A 15,409-nucleotide genomic window follows, 5' to 3' on the forward strand; every position below is an offset into this window, starting at 1 on the left:
GTAAAAAGAAGTTTTCTTCCCACGCACAACGGACACTAATGTTTTTGTCACTTTTTATGGAATCAAACTCAAAGTAAGGTCAGTACTTCCACGTTTTAAACGCTGCACGCTCATACTCTCTCCCGTACTCGATATATGATCCATTGTTGATCTGCACACAGCTGTTGTCACGAAGGTCGCACTCGCTTACGTCACTGTCAAGAGACATTCTTGCAAAAAAAAAAATCACGGTTTTAGTAACGCAGTGTTCCTACGGGAAAGTAACGGTAATCTAATTACCGTTTTTGCAATAGTAATCCCTTACTTTACTCGTTACTTGAAAAAAGTAATCAGATTACAGTAACGCGTTACTCTCCAAGTAATGCGTTACTGCCCATCTCTGGTTCCCACTGCAAGGTTTACATGCTTCAAGACATTTTCATCCTAGGGAACAAATTCACAGAGCACAACTTAAATTGTGGCACAACTTGGTGTCGCTGGATTGACTGCGATTGAACTGTGGACCTCAACTGAAACATGCTGGGTCAAAGCCAGAGACCCACTTTGCCACACAAAAATCAGGTCAGCTTGAAGGAGAAGTTTCACACCAATAGTTTGCTTACTCTGGTCCGAATCAGTTGATAAGTTTGGAAACTTGTAGCTTTTCCCTGTGACTTGGTTTCTTTTCACAGAGAAAAATCCAAGTGATCTCCACGCGAACCTAAAGGCGTCACTACAAACAATGTGTGAATGTTCAATCGGCTTATTGGCCAGATGTGTCTGAGGCGGGAGCAACAAAAATAAATAGAGGAAGAAGATGCTAAGTTCTGTACTATTAAGAAGTATACTGTGTATACTTAAATTATAGTGTACTATAGTCCCTTGCCACATCCCAGAATACACAGCACACATGGCTACGGAAAGTTTTTCTTAGCTCAGTCTTGCAACAAACCCCTAGTAGCTGTTTCAGATTAAGGTTGGATTGCCTTGGAGTACATGGTCTTGGTGCTGTTCTTTTGGTGAGCACCTGAGTGTTCACACCTGCTCAAATGAACCAGAGCTCAATTTGAAAGGGACTAAAAACTGCAGGTGTGAAAGGATCCTAAAGTGTGCTCTAGAAATGTTCATGCAAAAAGATTTCCAGGTTGCGATTTAAAAGTGTCTCTGAAAGCAGTGAAAGGTGCACAAGAAGAAAAAAAACTTGAATGAGAAACTGCCCAAGACATTTATGATTACATGAAAATTGTTTACATTTTTATTTTTGTACAATTATGTTTTCCTCCCTTGTAAACACAGAGTTACTTAAGTATAAATTATGCTGGTCACACCAAAATTGGCAATACCTCTGTTTTATGAGATGGCGCTATATAGCACTAAATCGAAGGCCTTACACAGATGCTCCAGTATAACAGACACTCATATCTTCCCTTCTTCCAAGGAATTACAGAGGAGGAGGCGTGTACAGGAAGAGAGGTAGTCTATATTAAATTAAATCAATTATTAGAAACAGAGCCAGGCGGATGTGCCAATATTACCACACGGGAAGACTTAAGCATTAACAGTGAGAGCCTTTAGTATAATTAAGGCTTGTTTGTTTTTACTGTTTTATTTCCCTAGCGTACCCATAATTGTTGTGCTTCCAGTCAAATAAGGACACTGATCACTGCTTTTAAAGCAGTAGCGACAGCCATAAAAACGCAACTTGTAACAAAAGATGAGAAAGAAGGGGAGGAAATCTAAATTATCTGCTTAGTGCCATCAAACAATGAACCACTACCCAAGTAATTCCAAAAAAAGCATTTTTCCATGGTCCCTGCACTCGAATGTTTGGCATGTGTCTTTCAACAAATGCAAGGCAGATAAGATTCAGCGGACCTACCCGTCCTTGTGGCTTCTACAAACCAGAGGAGTAAAAAATAAATAAATAAATAAATAATAATAATAATCCATCCAACGAAACTCTTAAATGTTCAAAACATCAGCGGTCCCTGAATGCCGTTAAACTCTTTACAGCTCAATTTTCATCCTTTAAATATTGTAAACCCCTGATTCAATATTTCTCCAGAGAGAAATTAGCCCACTTACACTCAAATTAACAAAACTGCGTCATCAGTCTGTGTAGCTGCTGAGTGGAAAACGAGCACTGCCAAAGAGTTACTTCATAGAAGAAAAAAAAAACATGCAGCACAGTCTGTACAGAAGTGAGTAACCTTATCTTAACAAAACAGCAAAGGGTCAGTGAGCAACAAAGCACCTTCTTGAGTCCATGTGCACGCAGTCCCACAGTGCTGCTGAGCACTTCTAGTCTGTGCATGCCTGTTAATAAGCATTTACACCCATTTATTTGGGTGTCTGTACATAAAGCTGAATACTGTAAATACCAAAAGGTCCCGAGTTGACCTAGACCTATTATTCTACCTCCACAGACACAGACTGGAAATAATACACTGACCATCTCCTATGTAAGGCTGCTTTTATTATAGGCTCGACTTCCCTTGGCTGTAACTACATATTAATGGGAAACTGTTCTACCTCTAGGGGGGGATTAAAAAAAAAAAATCAGGATAAGTATAACAGTTTAAATGTTCCAGGCACATTTTGTAGTGACATCACGAGTGATGAGGACACTTTTCAACACACGCACACAGACTTCTTTCATTGTTTTGACTCCGTGGCTTAAATTTAGGTCACATTCCAACAGGCCAGCGAGTGGAAAGCGAACGAGAAGAGACTCAAGTGTTTTTTGGTATCTTCGTGCTGAACTTTTAGCGCCTGTCCAAACAAAAGTGCACAAACAGCTTTTCCATTTATTCTCTGGCCGCCACAGAACAAAATAAGTCAGATAAACATGTCAGATTTTTGTAAAATCAGACCATTTGTTTTATATTACATCTGCAACACAAACTCTACACAGTATCTTTTTAACTATTTCCTGTATTGATTGATGAAATTATTTTTTCATGTGCAGGTGAGTTGAAAGCAAATAACATAGTTTTTCTTATTTTTAACTATGTGGCGTGAGCCTCACTGTTTGCACTTCACTTTGCTGTATGTATTAGGCACTATCGGCTTCTTTGGCAACACTGCAAACACAAACCAGTTGCTCCCTGTTGCATGAAATCCCTGCTTGCTTCAGGACCTGTACTACTAAACTGTAACCGCCACGACAAACTGATCTCTACCGAAAACATAAAAGTATACAACTTAAGAACATTACAACAGGCAACAAAAATCCCCCCCTTCACTCTTTGTTCTTGCACTCTGTACAGTGTTGCTTCCTCAAACATAAAAAGATGCCCTTTTAGATTACATTCAATGAGCTCTGTAGTGGATTATGTTGTAGTGTGGATTATGGGATTAAGATATACACATACAGACTCTGACCACTGTGCCCCACCAGACAAAAAAACAAACAAAAAAACCACAGAATGAGAGCCTGAATAATTCTGGATTTTATGTTTTTTACCAATCAATTTATAACTTGAATGTGTTAGGGTTTTTCTGGATTTTTAGTTGATATTCTGTCTTTCCATTAAAATTAAACCGAGACTGTTCATCTCTTTGTAAATGAGCAAACTTTCAAATTCAGCAGGAAATGATCAAATAATCATTTCCTGTGAGAAACACGGATGTAGAGGAGAACAAGCCCGACCAGTTCATCGGACGCTATAATCAATAGCAATAGACACCAAACTACTGCTATCACCTGCAACGCATTATGATATTTTATGCAATATTTTGTAAGCAACTCAAGTACAAGGCCTTGATGAAAACTAACAGTATGCGATAAAGCTCCACTTTAAATTAGCCACGTTATTAGCGATTTCCCATTTGAAATACGGTTGAAGTGCCAAGTCTATTCCCGCTGCATCGTCGTCTCCGTTGAGCCATAAGACAGCAGCAGGTGTGCTGGCTGAATAATTGCTCTCCTACAGAGAGAGTGATGACACACGCTGCTCATCATGTGTTCTTTGCTTTAAAGATTTCAAGTGTTCGTGCGGATGCCGGTCACTCTTAAACCACAGGTGTTTGGGAAGATGAATAGTTTGTTTTTCTTAACTGCTTCAATTCTGCCATTGTTGTGCACTGGTATAAGTAGATCCATCATACACAACATTTCTGCTCTTAATGCTGCTGTTGTACCATGGCTGGCAGCAAAATGAAAAAAAAAAAAGTATTGGTTTGTTGGTGTGTTTGAGTGGTTTGTGGGAAAATGAAGAAACTCTGTTTTTAAACATAAAAAAACCACAGTGTGCTTTGGAGGGCATCCATCCATCCTGGTTTGCTACAGAATAAAATCAAACACTATCGATGCTCAGAGGAGAGGACTTTTGTGGTACAGACTGTCATCTTGCTCTCAGTGTTGCAACAAGTAGCCCGGTTATAGCGATCTAAAAATATGCTAAGGTCTCATGTCAGATTTCTGTCTCGTGTTGGTGAAGCTGTGATTATGGTCAGCATTGTTCTGTCTGCACGTAAGAGTCCAATGAGTGAATTCTGAGTCATAAAGTGGGTTTTCCTCCATGAGTTAGGGTGTTTAGTTAGGTGACGACGTTAACAGCTGTCACAAATATACAACACTTTAAAAAGAATACTGACAGACACCAGTGCTACCTTGAGTTATCGCATTTACAACATTTTCAGAAAACCTCAGAACTTGTTTTTGACATCGAGGTAAGTGAGATTTGAACTCGTCAGAGATTTTTAGTAGATGCACCTATGGCATCAATTTGAAAACCCTAAGTTCCCTTGTTCTTAAGTTACTGTGCTCACAAAGTTGGGTTCCAAAACCCAGAGAAGGCCGAGCATGGTGGTCAGCATTTGGCGTCTTTGTCGCAATTTACTCCTCCCTCACCTCCATCAGCACCGGCTTTATCTTTATGTGGCTTTTACAGTTTGTGTATTAAGTGTTTAGTGTTGTGTATTAGTCCTGATGGACTAAAAGTAGTTTAGGGGAGAAGCTTGAATCCGCCAGCCCGCTCTGAGGTTGGTTCATGGTCTTCTTCTGCGTGTTTTAGCCGGGGCTCCCATCTCTTTTTGTTGCAGTTGTTTGTAGGTCACTATTTTCATTATTAAAGGCTTGTTGAATGGCAGCAGTGAGACCGCGAGACGTTGCACAGTACAAAACATCACTACAGCTTCAGCTGAGTTATTGTAGTTCTTAGTTTGTACGAGGACGATTTTGTTTTTCTCTTAAAGTTTACATAGTCTCGGTTTAAAGCTTACGTAACCTCTAAGCTTGAGGGACTCATCCACTTAAATCCTGCCTTTCCTAGCACTTTGCTCACACACAGCGAGCAGTATCACATCATATTTAAACTCCCCTCACTGTAACATTCAGTGTGCAGGCTGCATGGTAACATCAGAGCAATGGATGCAATATTTTCCCCCATTTTCATACATTTTAAATAAGCGCTGTTTTGGAAAAACACTTGACAAAAAAACACAAGCTTTTTGATGATGTGAAGTGTGAGGTAAACACCCCCTCCCCTTGACAGTTTCTCACTCCCACACACACACACACACACACACACACACACACACACACACACACACACACACACGCACGCTCTTTGTCTCTCACAGACAGCCCAGTGATCCACAAAACATTGTGACAGCCTAGTTACACTGACAGCTCTCTCACTCACACACACACTCACGCATACACAGCAATTACCGCAGATACTTGACAGCGAGACTTAGGAAGTGCTTGTGTGTGAGACTAAGGTATACACAACTCCTGTTAACTCCATGGTAACTAAGGGTAGGACAAATTTTGGTGTGACGACATATCGGAGTGCTTTTTCTTGTGAGAGCTTTCTGCAAAATACCCTAACTAAAGTTTATTCCACTTTTCAGAGCCAAACTTTATTTCAGACTCATGACTGAGACTGAGTCATAAAAATATATAAATATTTCTACTGAAGTAAATATTGTAAGGGAAAGGGTTACTGGTAACAACATTATGAATATAATAATTATGGAGCTGCTTTGAAGCCAAGAGAAATGAGATATTCAGTGGATCCTTTCATCTGAAACACGAAGATGAAATCCACCATGAATCTTCCTTCAGTACTTCAGACCTGTTTTACTTGATGGCATCTGGTTCAGACCCCAAATTTTGATGCTTTTATCTGCTTTTTAATGACTGTTTAGGTTTTCTGCTACACTTAAAACATGAATGTAACGTCTGGGTGAAACCAAGGCAAAGGGGCTGATTTGCGTGGTTGCAAAAAGACTTCTGTACCTATAGAAGTCGGGAAAACGGCTTCTGTAAACACCTGATGAGTTAATGGGCTCAGTCACTCATTAGTTAGATCATTTTTTAAGATTTTGTAAATTCTGGTAATACTGTGTTAAGAAAGGATTATTTCGGGTTTGCAACAATCACAAAATAAGAACTTGTGATTGACAAGTTGTTAGCCGAAGAGCATGCGGTTTCACACTCAGACCTGCCTCTTCTCATCGCATCAGGTTTTCGTGAAAACATCTAAAAGCTTCAAAACAGGACTTCACAAACAAGTGGGTGACACCAGGTGGTTTATGTTCTTACCCAGCACTCAAACCATATTTTATACTGCAAGCTGCATCCAGCATTTGCTAATTTAATCAACTCAATGTTATTTGAAAAGAGGGTCATCAGTCATTAAATTCAGCACTTCATTCATCTTTTCCTCCAGCTTTCTTGGGGTACCTTTCACATTTACTCACAGATATTATGAAGCATCACAGGTGACCCGTCACGTAGGGCGTTAAATACTGTGATACCACTGGTGTGGCTCCTCGGTGAATCCTACTCATAATAGAAAAACATGTGGCCAATGCACAGAAACAAGTCACTCAGTGTTTCCATCCCACCGTGAAACTAACTGAATATTTATTTGGTTTTTTAATTATCACACAAGTGATTTTCATTGAACCACAGACCACATTAATTAGGTCAGCAGAGTTTCTCAAGTTAAGACTTCTTTGTTGGCAGATTGAAACACTAATCAGTCACAGCTTAAAACTACATGATGGATGTTTTATGAAAAGCACCATAAATGACCCTGAGAGAAGCATTTGTGCTTCTAATCTAAGTACAGAATGTTGCTTTGTTGGTATTTCAGAGCCGAGGGGCACATTTTCATTTTGTTTCTAAAAGCAGATTAAATGATTACAATAATTTAACATCTTTTTTTTTTTCATTTTTTAATAACAAAATGTCTCCAATCTCATCTCATCATGTGAGGACTATCAGTCTATTGTTTTTCAATGACGGATGACAAGAAGTGGCCGCTCACAAACTAATCACGGCAATTTGTTTTATCCCAGACAGACGAAACTGATGGAAGTAATCCTTTAAAAGACACGTTTTCCTCTAAACACAATTCCCTGTCGACTCCCGGTAGCTGCTAGACAAGAAGAGCACAAACGTACTGACAGCCTGGCAGCGTCCCAAGTCGACAGTGCCGTCTCAAATCATATCTGGCTACAGAGTAATAAACAGCACGACATCAATGACAAAGGAGCTGAACGGGCACAAGAATTATTCTACGCGATTCACATCAAACCGAACTAAAAGCATGAGCCATTCCCCTTCATGTTTTGCACACTCACATTTTTACATGTTCTACTCACAGTAATGAAACTGCTTAAGTTTTTAAAGCAGAAACCTTCCATTACTTCTTACATTTAGAGGAAATTTGAGTCATTATTCTCTACCGCCGCCAAGTTTTCAAAGACCCGGCAGGCGTTAATACACAGCTGGGTGGTAATGGCTAAAATGGAAATTAGCTCTCTTGTGTAACACTGCTGTGTTTGATTAAACCACTGTGCCTCTCTTTTAAGTTCTGCTAAGTACTTGAAGTTTGACGGTGTTACACAAATCCCCTTAGAATAAAAAAGAAAACTGATCAAACCACTAACAACAACAGCAAGTAGCAAGAAAATGAAAAAACTGCAGTCATACTGGCAGATAAAATCAGCAAAACCACCAAATCCTCATTCTAATGAATAACAAAACTGAGCTCCAGTTCACTTCTCAAATTACAAAAATATTAAGCCAAACTGTTGTTGCTGTGAGCACATTTTACCCACAGCTATGAAAACCAAATTGTTGAGACTCTCATGCGAGCTGACAGCGCCCTCCGGTGGTTCAGTTTTGCCTCTGACACAACAAAACAAGCATCGAAAATAACTGTGTGAGTTTGTGCCTTTACTAACCGAGCTGTAGTGACGTTTCAGTGTGGTAATATCCATCTTGCTGCTTCTTCTTCAACATAGAACAAAGATCCACCCGCTCCACCGTCTGATCTCCAAAGAATCTGTGGTGATGAAACGAAAAACAGTCACAATGACAGAAGATAAAGACGCAGCGAGCACTGAGGCCTCCAGCAGATAATAAAGGCAGATGTCAGTCATATAGCCGCATGATGGCAAAGAGCAGCGGGGGTGACAGCCAAATTTAAGCCTTTTTCACACGCAGCAGGTGGGAGAGAGAGGATGAGCACTCGTAAGCTGGGAATTCAAAGGATTATTACCTGCACTATTCTCATGCTGGAGTGATCAGATGTCAAATGTATTTTGCACCAGGGAGATGGCTTTAAATATATGGTACACTAGGTTTCTGTGTAAATTTGCATCTTAAAAACCACAAAAACTGAGTCAAAACATTACGAGATGCCATAATGTTCAAGCACCGTGTCATCTATAGCTGCTGTGTGAGTCTTACAATGGCCCCACTGCACAAGAAGTCCAAACCTTATAATGTGCTGTGCAGATTATGAAGTTTTCATTGTATGAGAAACAAAGTACCTACTTGTCAGTGTAGTTGGAGTAAAGGGCCGGGTCCACACGCTTTATACCCTGAGAGAGACAAAGGAGAAAGGAAGTCGTATTAGTCACAGGTTGCGATAAACAAAGTGAAATTTCTGCACGCACACAAACGCACTGACAGGAAGAAGACAAGTTCGCCGCCCGGCAGGCACCAGGAAGGATAAGGTAAGATAAAGTGTCAGAGGGAACGAGATAGATGCTATAATTCTTCTTCCCTTATCATCCACCCTCAACCATCTTTCATATCTTCTTTATTTATCTCCTCTCTCTTCTTGGTGTTTGGCCCTTAACCTTTACAGTAGTCATCACGAACTCTAAAGTGATATAAATTCAAATTTCTTCTTAGTTATTAATTCTAATGCCCATTATCAGTTTCTGCTGTAGCCACAATGTGACATTTACCTACAGCTGCAACATTTTAACAGCTTCTGAGAGGAAGGGGAGGGAGAAGCACCAGTGCAGATGGTGTAGTTAAAAGCAGCTTTTTATTAAAAACAACACAAACCTGAGATCGGAGTTTTGAAGCTCTGGACAGCTTCATAATGGTGAGGTGGGGTTCAAACCCTCGGCAGTCTCCTTGCAGAAGCCCCTGCTCCTCAAAACGGCTCCGCAACAACTCTGCAACAGACGTGCGCACATTTATTTTTAATATAAACCTTCTCCCAGTGAGTCATTCAATTAAATACTGAAAATAAGCACATCAAAAAATTCAGCATATTTTCACAGCAAACCAAAACAAGCACATTTAATAAACTAAAAGGAAGCATGATAACTGATATAATGATACACATGCATAAATATAGAGAACATGACGTGGATTCAAATGCACAATAACGTGACTCCATTTCTTCCGCTCGAGCATCTCGACTCCCTATTATAGATTTTTTTTTACTGCTATAACAGAGCACACAAATGGAGCAGCCACAGATGGCTGAGAATGTGTGTCAGATGATGGGGAAAAAAGCTTTTAGCCAAAATATCATTTAGCTACTGAGATAAAGATAGATAAGTGAACAAAGGCGTGAACACACAGACAAGCCTGCAAGGACAAATATACAGACAAACAGTGTTTAGAGTCAGACTACAGAGGTATTTTTAGATGAGGAGCTCTACAGGGAGAGAAAGGTTAGTATATAATCAATACCAGTGGTGGAAAGTACAGACAAGATGACGAGAGAGCCTGACTTCCTGTCTTATATTTCCTTTTCTTATAGCACTTCCCATAAGGAATTTTGATTTGTAAATCTTCTGTCCCTACAGAGTAATTTTCTGCAAAAACAACAACCAGAGCCGTTCTTTATGAATGCTGCTTGTTAAACTTCCAACTTTTCTAAATGCTTCATAAGCAGGGCCCTAAAAGAAGCTTCAGTCTACGTGAAAACAAAGTTTATGTTTCAACATAAACTTTGTTTGCGGTACTAATGTTACTACTAATGAGGAAAGCCTTACAAACTCAGATTCACAGGGGGTGGAGGGGCCATTAAAATATTCCATTCATCCCATAAAATGTAACTCTACACCTTTAACTTGTTTAATATGCAAAGATCTATGACTTTCATATCAGCCCTTTTGCATTATCCTTCCACTTGCCTGCAACTCGTCCCCCAGAGTCCTCCACACTCTCAAATTCTCCAGCTTGTTTTGATAACCAGATGAGAAAAGCCCTGTTCATTAATGTCTTAACCACGAGGTCCTGGAACAGGTCGTGGTGCTGCTGAAAATTCAATACAGCCATCCAAGCAAAGCTTTTACATACATTAACATTAGTGCAGTAAAAGCTTCCCAGCCAAAGAAACATCAGCATTTCCTTTGAACCTTAATTGTCACTTTCTCTCCTCTGTCTGCGTTTCTGTTTCGTCCGGAGGAGCACAGGAGACGTACACGATGAAGCAGAGAGCAAAGAAAAGAGCGAAACACCAGCAAGGACGTAACATCATCCAAACAGCATCACAACACAGCGATTCTGCGATACGTGGCACGCTGCTTTGACAGATCATGGCATCCATGCAACCAAAAGATAAAAAAACCTGCATAAAAGGTGTGAAATATGAATTTATTCCCTGCATTTTGGTCTCAGCGTGCATCAATACCATTTAATTTCAATGCAAGTGTTACCAGCTCTCCAGTTAGCATTCCCCACTGTCCGCCATTTAGTATTACCTGGTACTGTTCTCTGCTTCAAACAGCTTCAAGTTTCACTAAGAAGATTGATATCTGGTGCCAGCTTGCTGATAATTGTATCATAACAGGATGTGATACACTATATACTCACATCAGCATTTCATCCCACTTCTTTTAAGTTAGATAACCTTGTCCCAAATCACTGGTTCTGGAAAGTTAGCCCCAGCTAATTACAGCCATGCCCAAAACCCATCGCTGTCTGATTTAGTGTTTTTGAGACTTAGATAAAATAAAATCCCCCTCAAACTCTCAGATCAAAAGTAATAATATGTAGAAACTTTGCCTTTGTAGCTCTGTATAAAACAAAACGGCTTCAGTATTGCTGAATTACACCAAACCCTGACACTCAATTCTTTCTGGGATTTGCCTTTGCTTGGCCAATGTAGCACATTTTTGGCTCTCAGCAGCAAATCTCAGCACGAGCAGCTACAAATCCCACAAAAACAGTAATGCTGCCCAAACACTATATGTTCACATTAATATAGAACATCTCACAGAGGTAGAAACAATCGAAAAACCTTAAGTATCATACACACATTAATTACAGCATACTTCCAATTTAACTGTTAAGGGTGAAAATGGAAAGTATTAAGTGAAGGTCACCTCATTTACTGTGTATTAAACGTGTGTGTGTGTGTGTGTGTGTGTGTGTGTGTGTGTGTGTGTGTGTGTGTGTGTGTGTGTGTTTTAGTGGTGCAAGAGCATTGGAGTGGGAATCCTCTTAGAAATGGCTTAATGTTGTTGCCGGAGGCACAACACAAAAACAAACATGCAAAAGATTCTGAAGGCACCCACACACGTGGATTTAGGCACAAGAAGAAAAATGTAGGAACAGAAATGTTCACACACACACACACACACACACACACACACACACACACACACACACACACACACACACAGATAACAGAAAAGGAAAAACATCAAAAATTCCATTTTATTTAATCAGATTGACTAAATTACAGATGAGGACGTGTTCACACTGAAAAACAAATCAAAATGTGGACGTCTCTGCACTACACAGAGTATGACTTTAATCATTTCTACACGTTTGTACGATGTATAACTTTGACCCGGAGGTTCTTACCAAACTGGCTGCAATTTATTTTTAGAATTCCGCTATTCTCGTTTTACCAGGTCCTCTGTTGTCTCCGAGACAAACGTCAGGCTTAGACTTTCCATGACTTCTGAATGAGAGACTTATGACTTAAAACATCTTAAAGATCTTAAACATCTCATTCTCTTGCAGTTGTCTAATCATTGATACCCATAAGAAAGGCTCCACCACAGCAAGCATCCACCTGCATTAAGGTGTTTTAAGCTTCGTAGTGTCTCGAGAAGGAAAAACCCTCCAACTGTGCATACTTTTAATTGATCTCATATGTAGAAACGTAAGCAGACACTATTAGCTACTAGCAGCTGATTCCAACTTCAGACACCCCTCCAGAGTGCACACCAAGTACAATATCACATTAGCATTGAATTTCACCCTCTACTAAAGCGTGAAAAGCAAGTAGAACAAAAATGTCACTCAATGCTTTCAAACCTAAACACCAAAGAGACAGAGAGAGGAAGGATGACCACAAGAGCAAGAAGCTAAATGTTTGCCACTGACCTGCCAAGCTGTCCAGTGTGTGTCTGTGTTGTCCGCAGGCCAGTCCGACAAACACCACCTCCTTCCTGAAATGACTTATCCCTGAGAAGGGCAAGACCAGATCCCTCCCACCCAGCAACTCAGCCAGTGACGGCTCAACCTGAGCCAGCACCGCTGCCGCCCTATAAGGAAATATACACATGAATATGCACAACACACAAACACGCACACACATTCATGACTTAATCCCCTCTCTCGCTCCCTTCCTGTCATATTACATAATGGGAGAATCTAGTGATTACTAATAACACCATCTTCTTCTTGATGGGATTAAGCATCACTTCATCACATAACGCAGCTCCGATGTCCCTGAGTGTCACGGAGTTAGCTCACAAAAACACAGACTGCCTTTATATTTCCATCAGCCTCTAAAGCTATGCGAGAACAGCAATTTCAAACTCAAATCTTTATTTTTCTACCGACTTTCAATTTACTTCAGTTGTATATGATATGATATGTGCAGTGGCAGAATTTGAACTCATTTAGTATTTTAGCCTTTAGGATGTGTGTGGGACAGATATGTGCTGACAGAGTAAAAAATAACTGAAAATGCTTAAAATGCTTAAAAGAACGTTTAAGATGAAAATGATGTAATGAAATCCAATCCAGGGGCGTTTATTCACTTTAACTGACACATAAAATAGGTGATTTTTAATCTAAGCTGACTAAGACAAGGCTTACTCTAAAACATCCAAACCACTGGTAAAAATGTACAGCCTGACCGTCGTGGAAGTGCTGAGAGGAAAAGATAAGACACAAGCCGTACCTAATGTGACACGTTGGTAATTAGGCACTGCCGACACTGCATCCATATATTTACTTCTGCAACAGGATTTTGCCGAGCATTGCATTTTATGCTCAGAGAACAATAAAGAAAATGGAGAAACCGGAACAAAAGAGATGTTGTTCTAGTCAACCTACATCCCAAGACACGACACCGGCTGTCACTGAGTACACCGCTGCTACATGCATGTGTGCATGTTTGGGGGAAAAAAAAAAGCTGCTGAGGATTCTCTGCATGGAGGAGGAGGAGCGACCCAACACAGTAATCTGGGGAATACAATGATCTCAGTGAGGGGCTGAAAATTGTTTTGGTAAAAAAGTTTTTTGTTGCATAGCTTTGGTCATTTTATTTGCCGCCCCTCTCTGAGCCTGGGTCTGCTGGAGGTTCCTTCCTGTTAAAAGGGAGTTTTTCCTTCCCACTGTCACCTAGTGCTTGCTCATAGAGGGTTGTGCAATACCGAAGGGTTTCTTTCTGACATTTTAGGGATTTTACCTTACAATATAAAGCACCATGAGGTGACTATGGTTGTAATTTGGCACTAAGTTTACCTGAGTTGAACTGAATTGAATCTGAGTCTTCTTAGGTACAATAATGAGCCTCGGCCCAGCCCTGTAATGTAGGATCCAATGTGTGTTATTTAAAAAAAAAAAAAAAGCTCTGAAGGAATGAATCAAAGAGCTGCAAGAATGTGTGTGTGTGAATGTGGCTCGCAGTGCTGGAGTGATCAATAAGACCAGAAAAGTGGAATATAAAAAGCAACCCACAACGCTGTGAGCACTTAGATGATCATTTTCAGGCTCACAGAAGAAGCTCTGCTGTAACTAATAACATTAACAATAGCCGTCTTTTTACTGTTACTACTCAAGGCCATTTTTAATGCTACGAGTAACATCTGAGTTCAAAATGGCTGCTGTAAAAAAGCATTTTGTTGTGGGATCAACAGAAGACTTTTGTGATAGAAGTCATTTTATTATGTCGCAGTAAGAAAAGGATGGGTATCTAAATGATAATTAACTTCTTCAGTTTGAGGGTGACTCTTATTCAGAGCAAAGTTTACTTCCTGATGTAACTACTAAAACGTCATTTATTGCTGTCATGAACAATATAATGTCTGCTTTTTAATGTTAGTGTGCTATAGCATGAAATATGACATGCACTTACATTCTACAATGTAGTTATAGTTAGTTAAAGAAGCAAAGGTAATTTCAGACAATTTGGGTGTCATAGTATTCATATGAACTTCTGTGTGTGTGATGTGATGTGGATGTCAGCATGCGCACCAACTCACAGGTCTACTTGCTCCTGATTGGCAAGATGAGTGACTAAAAGCGTGATGTGAAGAGTTGGGACAGGGATCATAGCTTTGGCCAGTCGGGGGTCCTGCTGGAGCACGGCCTCTTGGACCTCACTCACAGCTGAACTTATCTGTCAGTGGACAGAGAGCAGAAGTCAGTTAAAGGTCACGTCCTTAAACTGTGATTTGTGAGACACAATGTGCATAAACTCCACCTGCTCCAGCTTCTTACCTGAGTGTTAGTAATGGGGATGGAGACAAAGTAATTGGGTCGCTGGCTCTCTTTCTTTTTCTTCTTCTTGTCCCCATCGTCCTCACTGTCCACTCGGCCCTCGCTGTCTCCTCGCTTTCTCTTTCTCTTTTTCTTAGTTGACTCTTGGCTGGGGACTACGGACAACAGCAAAATGAAAGTTACAATTAAAAATATCAATTAAAAGGTCCCAAATCGTGAAAACACATCCTATTTTGTTATGTAGTTCTAATAGAGTTGGAGGTGTAAAATATAAGCTATGAAAATATGAAGTTGCTTCTGATTCCGTTCCTCTAGCACCAACACCCACACATAAAAACTGGACATCATGCTAAGGATTTGCATGAAAATAAATATAATACAGGATCACGACAGTGAAAACAGACCACTTATTAGCCATAAGGTGCCCGCTTGACTTGTCATCAAGGCTTCTTAATAGTGGGGGAAAAT

General features: G+C 40.2%; 1 protein-coding gene across 2 annotated transcripts in view; it reads right to left on the reverse strand.

Moving 5' to 3' along the window:
- Positions 1 to 15,409, reverse strand: part of akap7 (A kinase (PRKA) anchor protein 7) — a 46,380-nt gene that overhangs the window by 29,175 nt on the left and 1,796 nt on the right. For both annotated transcript variants that reach the window (XM_085373122.1, XM_085373121.1), the window contains exons 4-9: positions 14,942 to 15,096; positions 14,704 to 14,840; positions 12,593 to 12,753; positions 9,302 to 9,414; positions 8,780 to 8,826; positions 8,185 to 8,285 (exon numbers count right to left, since the gene is read on the reverse strand). In XM_085373122.1, coding sequence (XP_085229248.1) covers positions 8,185 to 8,285; positions 8,780 to 8,826; positions 9,302 to 9,414; positions 12,593 to 12,753; positions 14,704 to 14,840; positions 14,942 to 15,096 — 714 coding nt within the window. The remainder of the gene's footprint in view (positions 1 to 8,184; positions 8,286 to 8,779; positions 8,827 to 9,301; positions 9,415 to 12,592; positions 12,754 to 14,703; positions 14,841 to 14,941; positions 15,097 to 15,409) is intronic.

This window comes from Diplotaxodon limnothrissa, linkage group LG15 (genome assembly GCF_057381915.1).
Source record: "Diplotaxodon limnothrissa isolate DT_005_m linkage group LG15, D_limnothrissa_male_GT1.1, whole genome shotgun sequence".
NCBI classification, from domain to species: Eukaryota; Metazoa; Chordata; class Actinopteri; order Cichliformes; family Cichlidae; genus Diplotaxodon; species Diplotaxodon limnothrissa.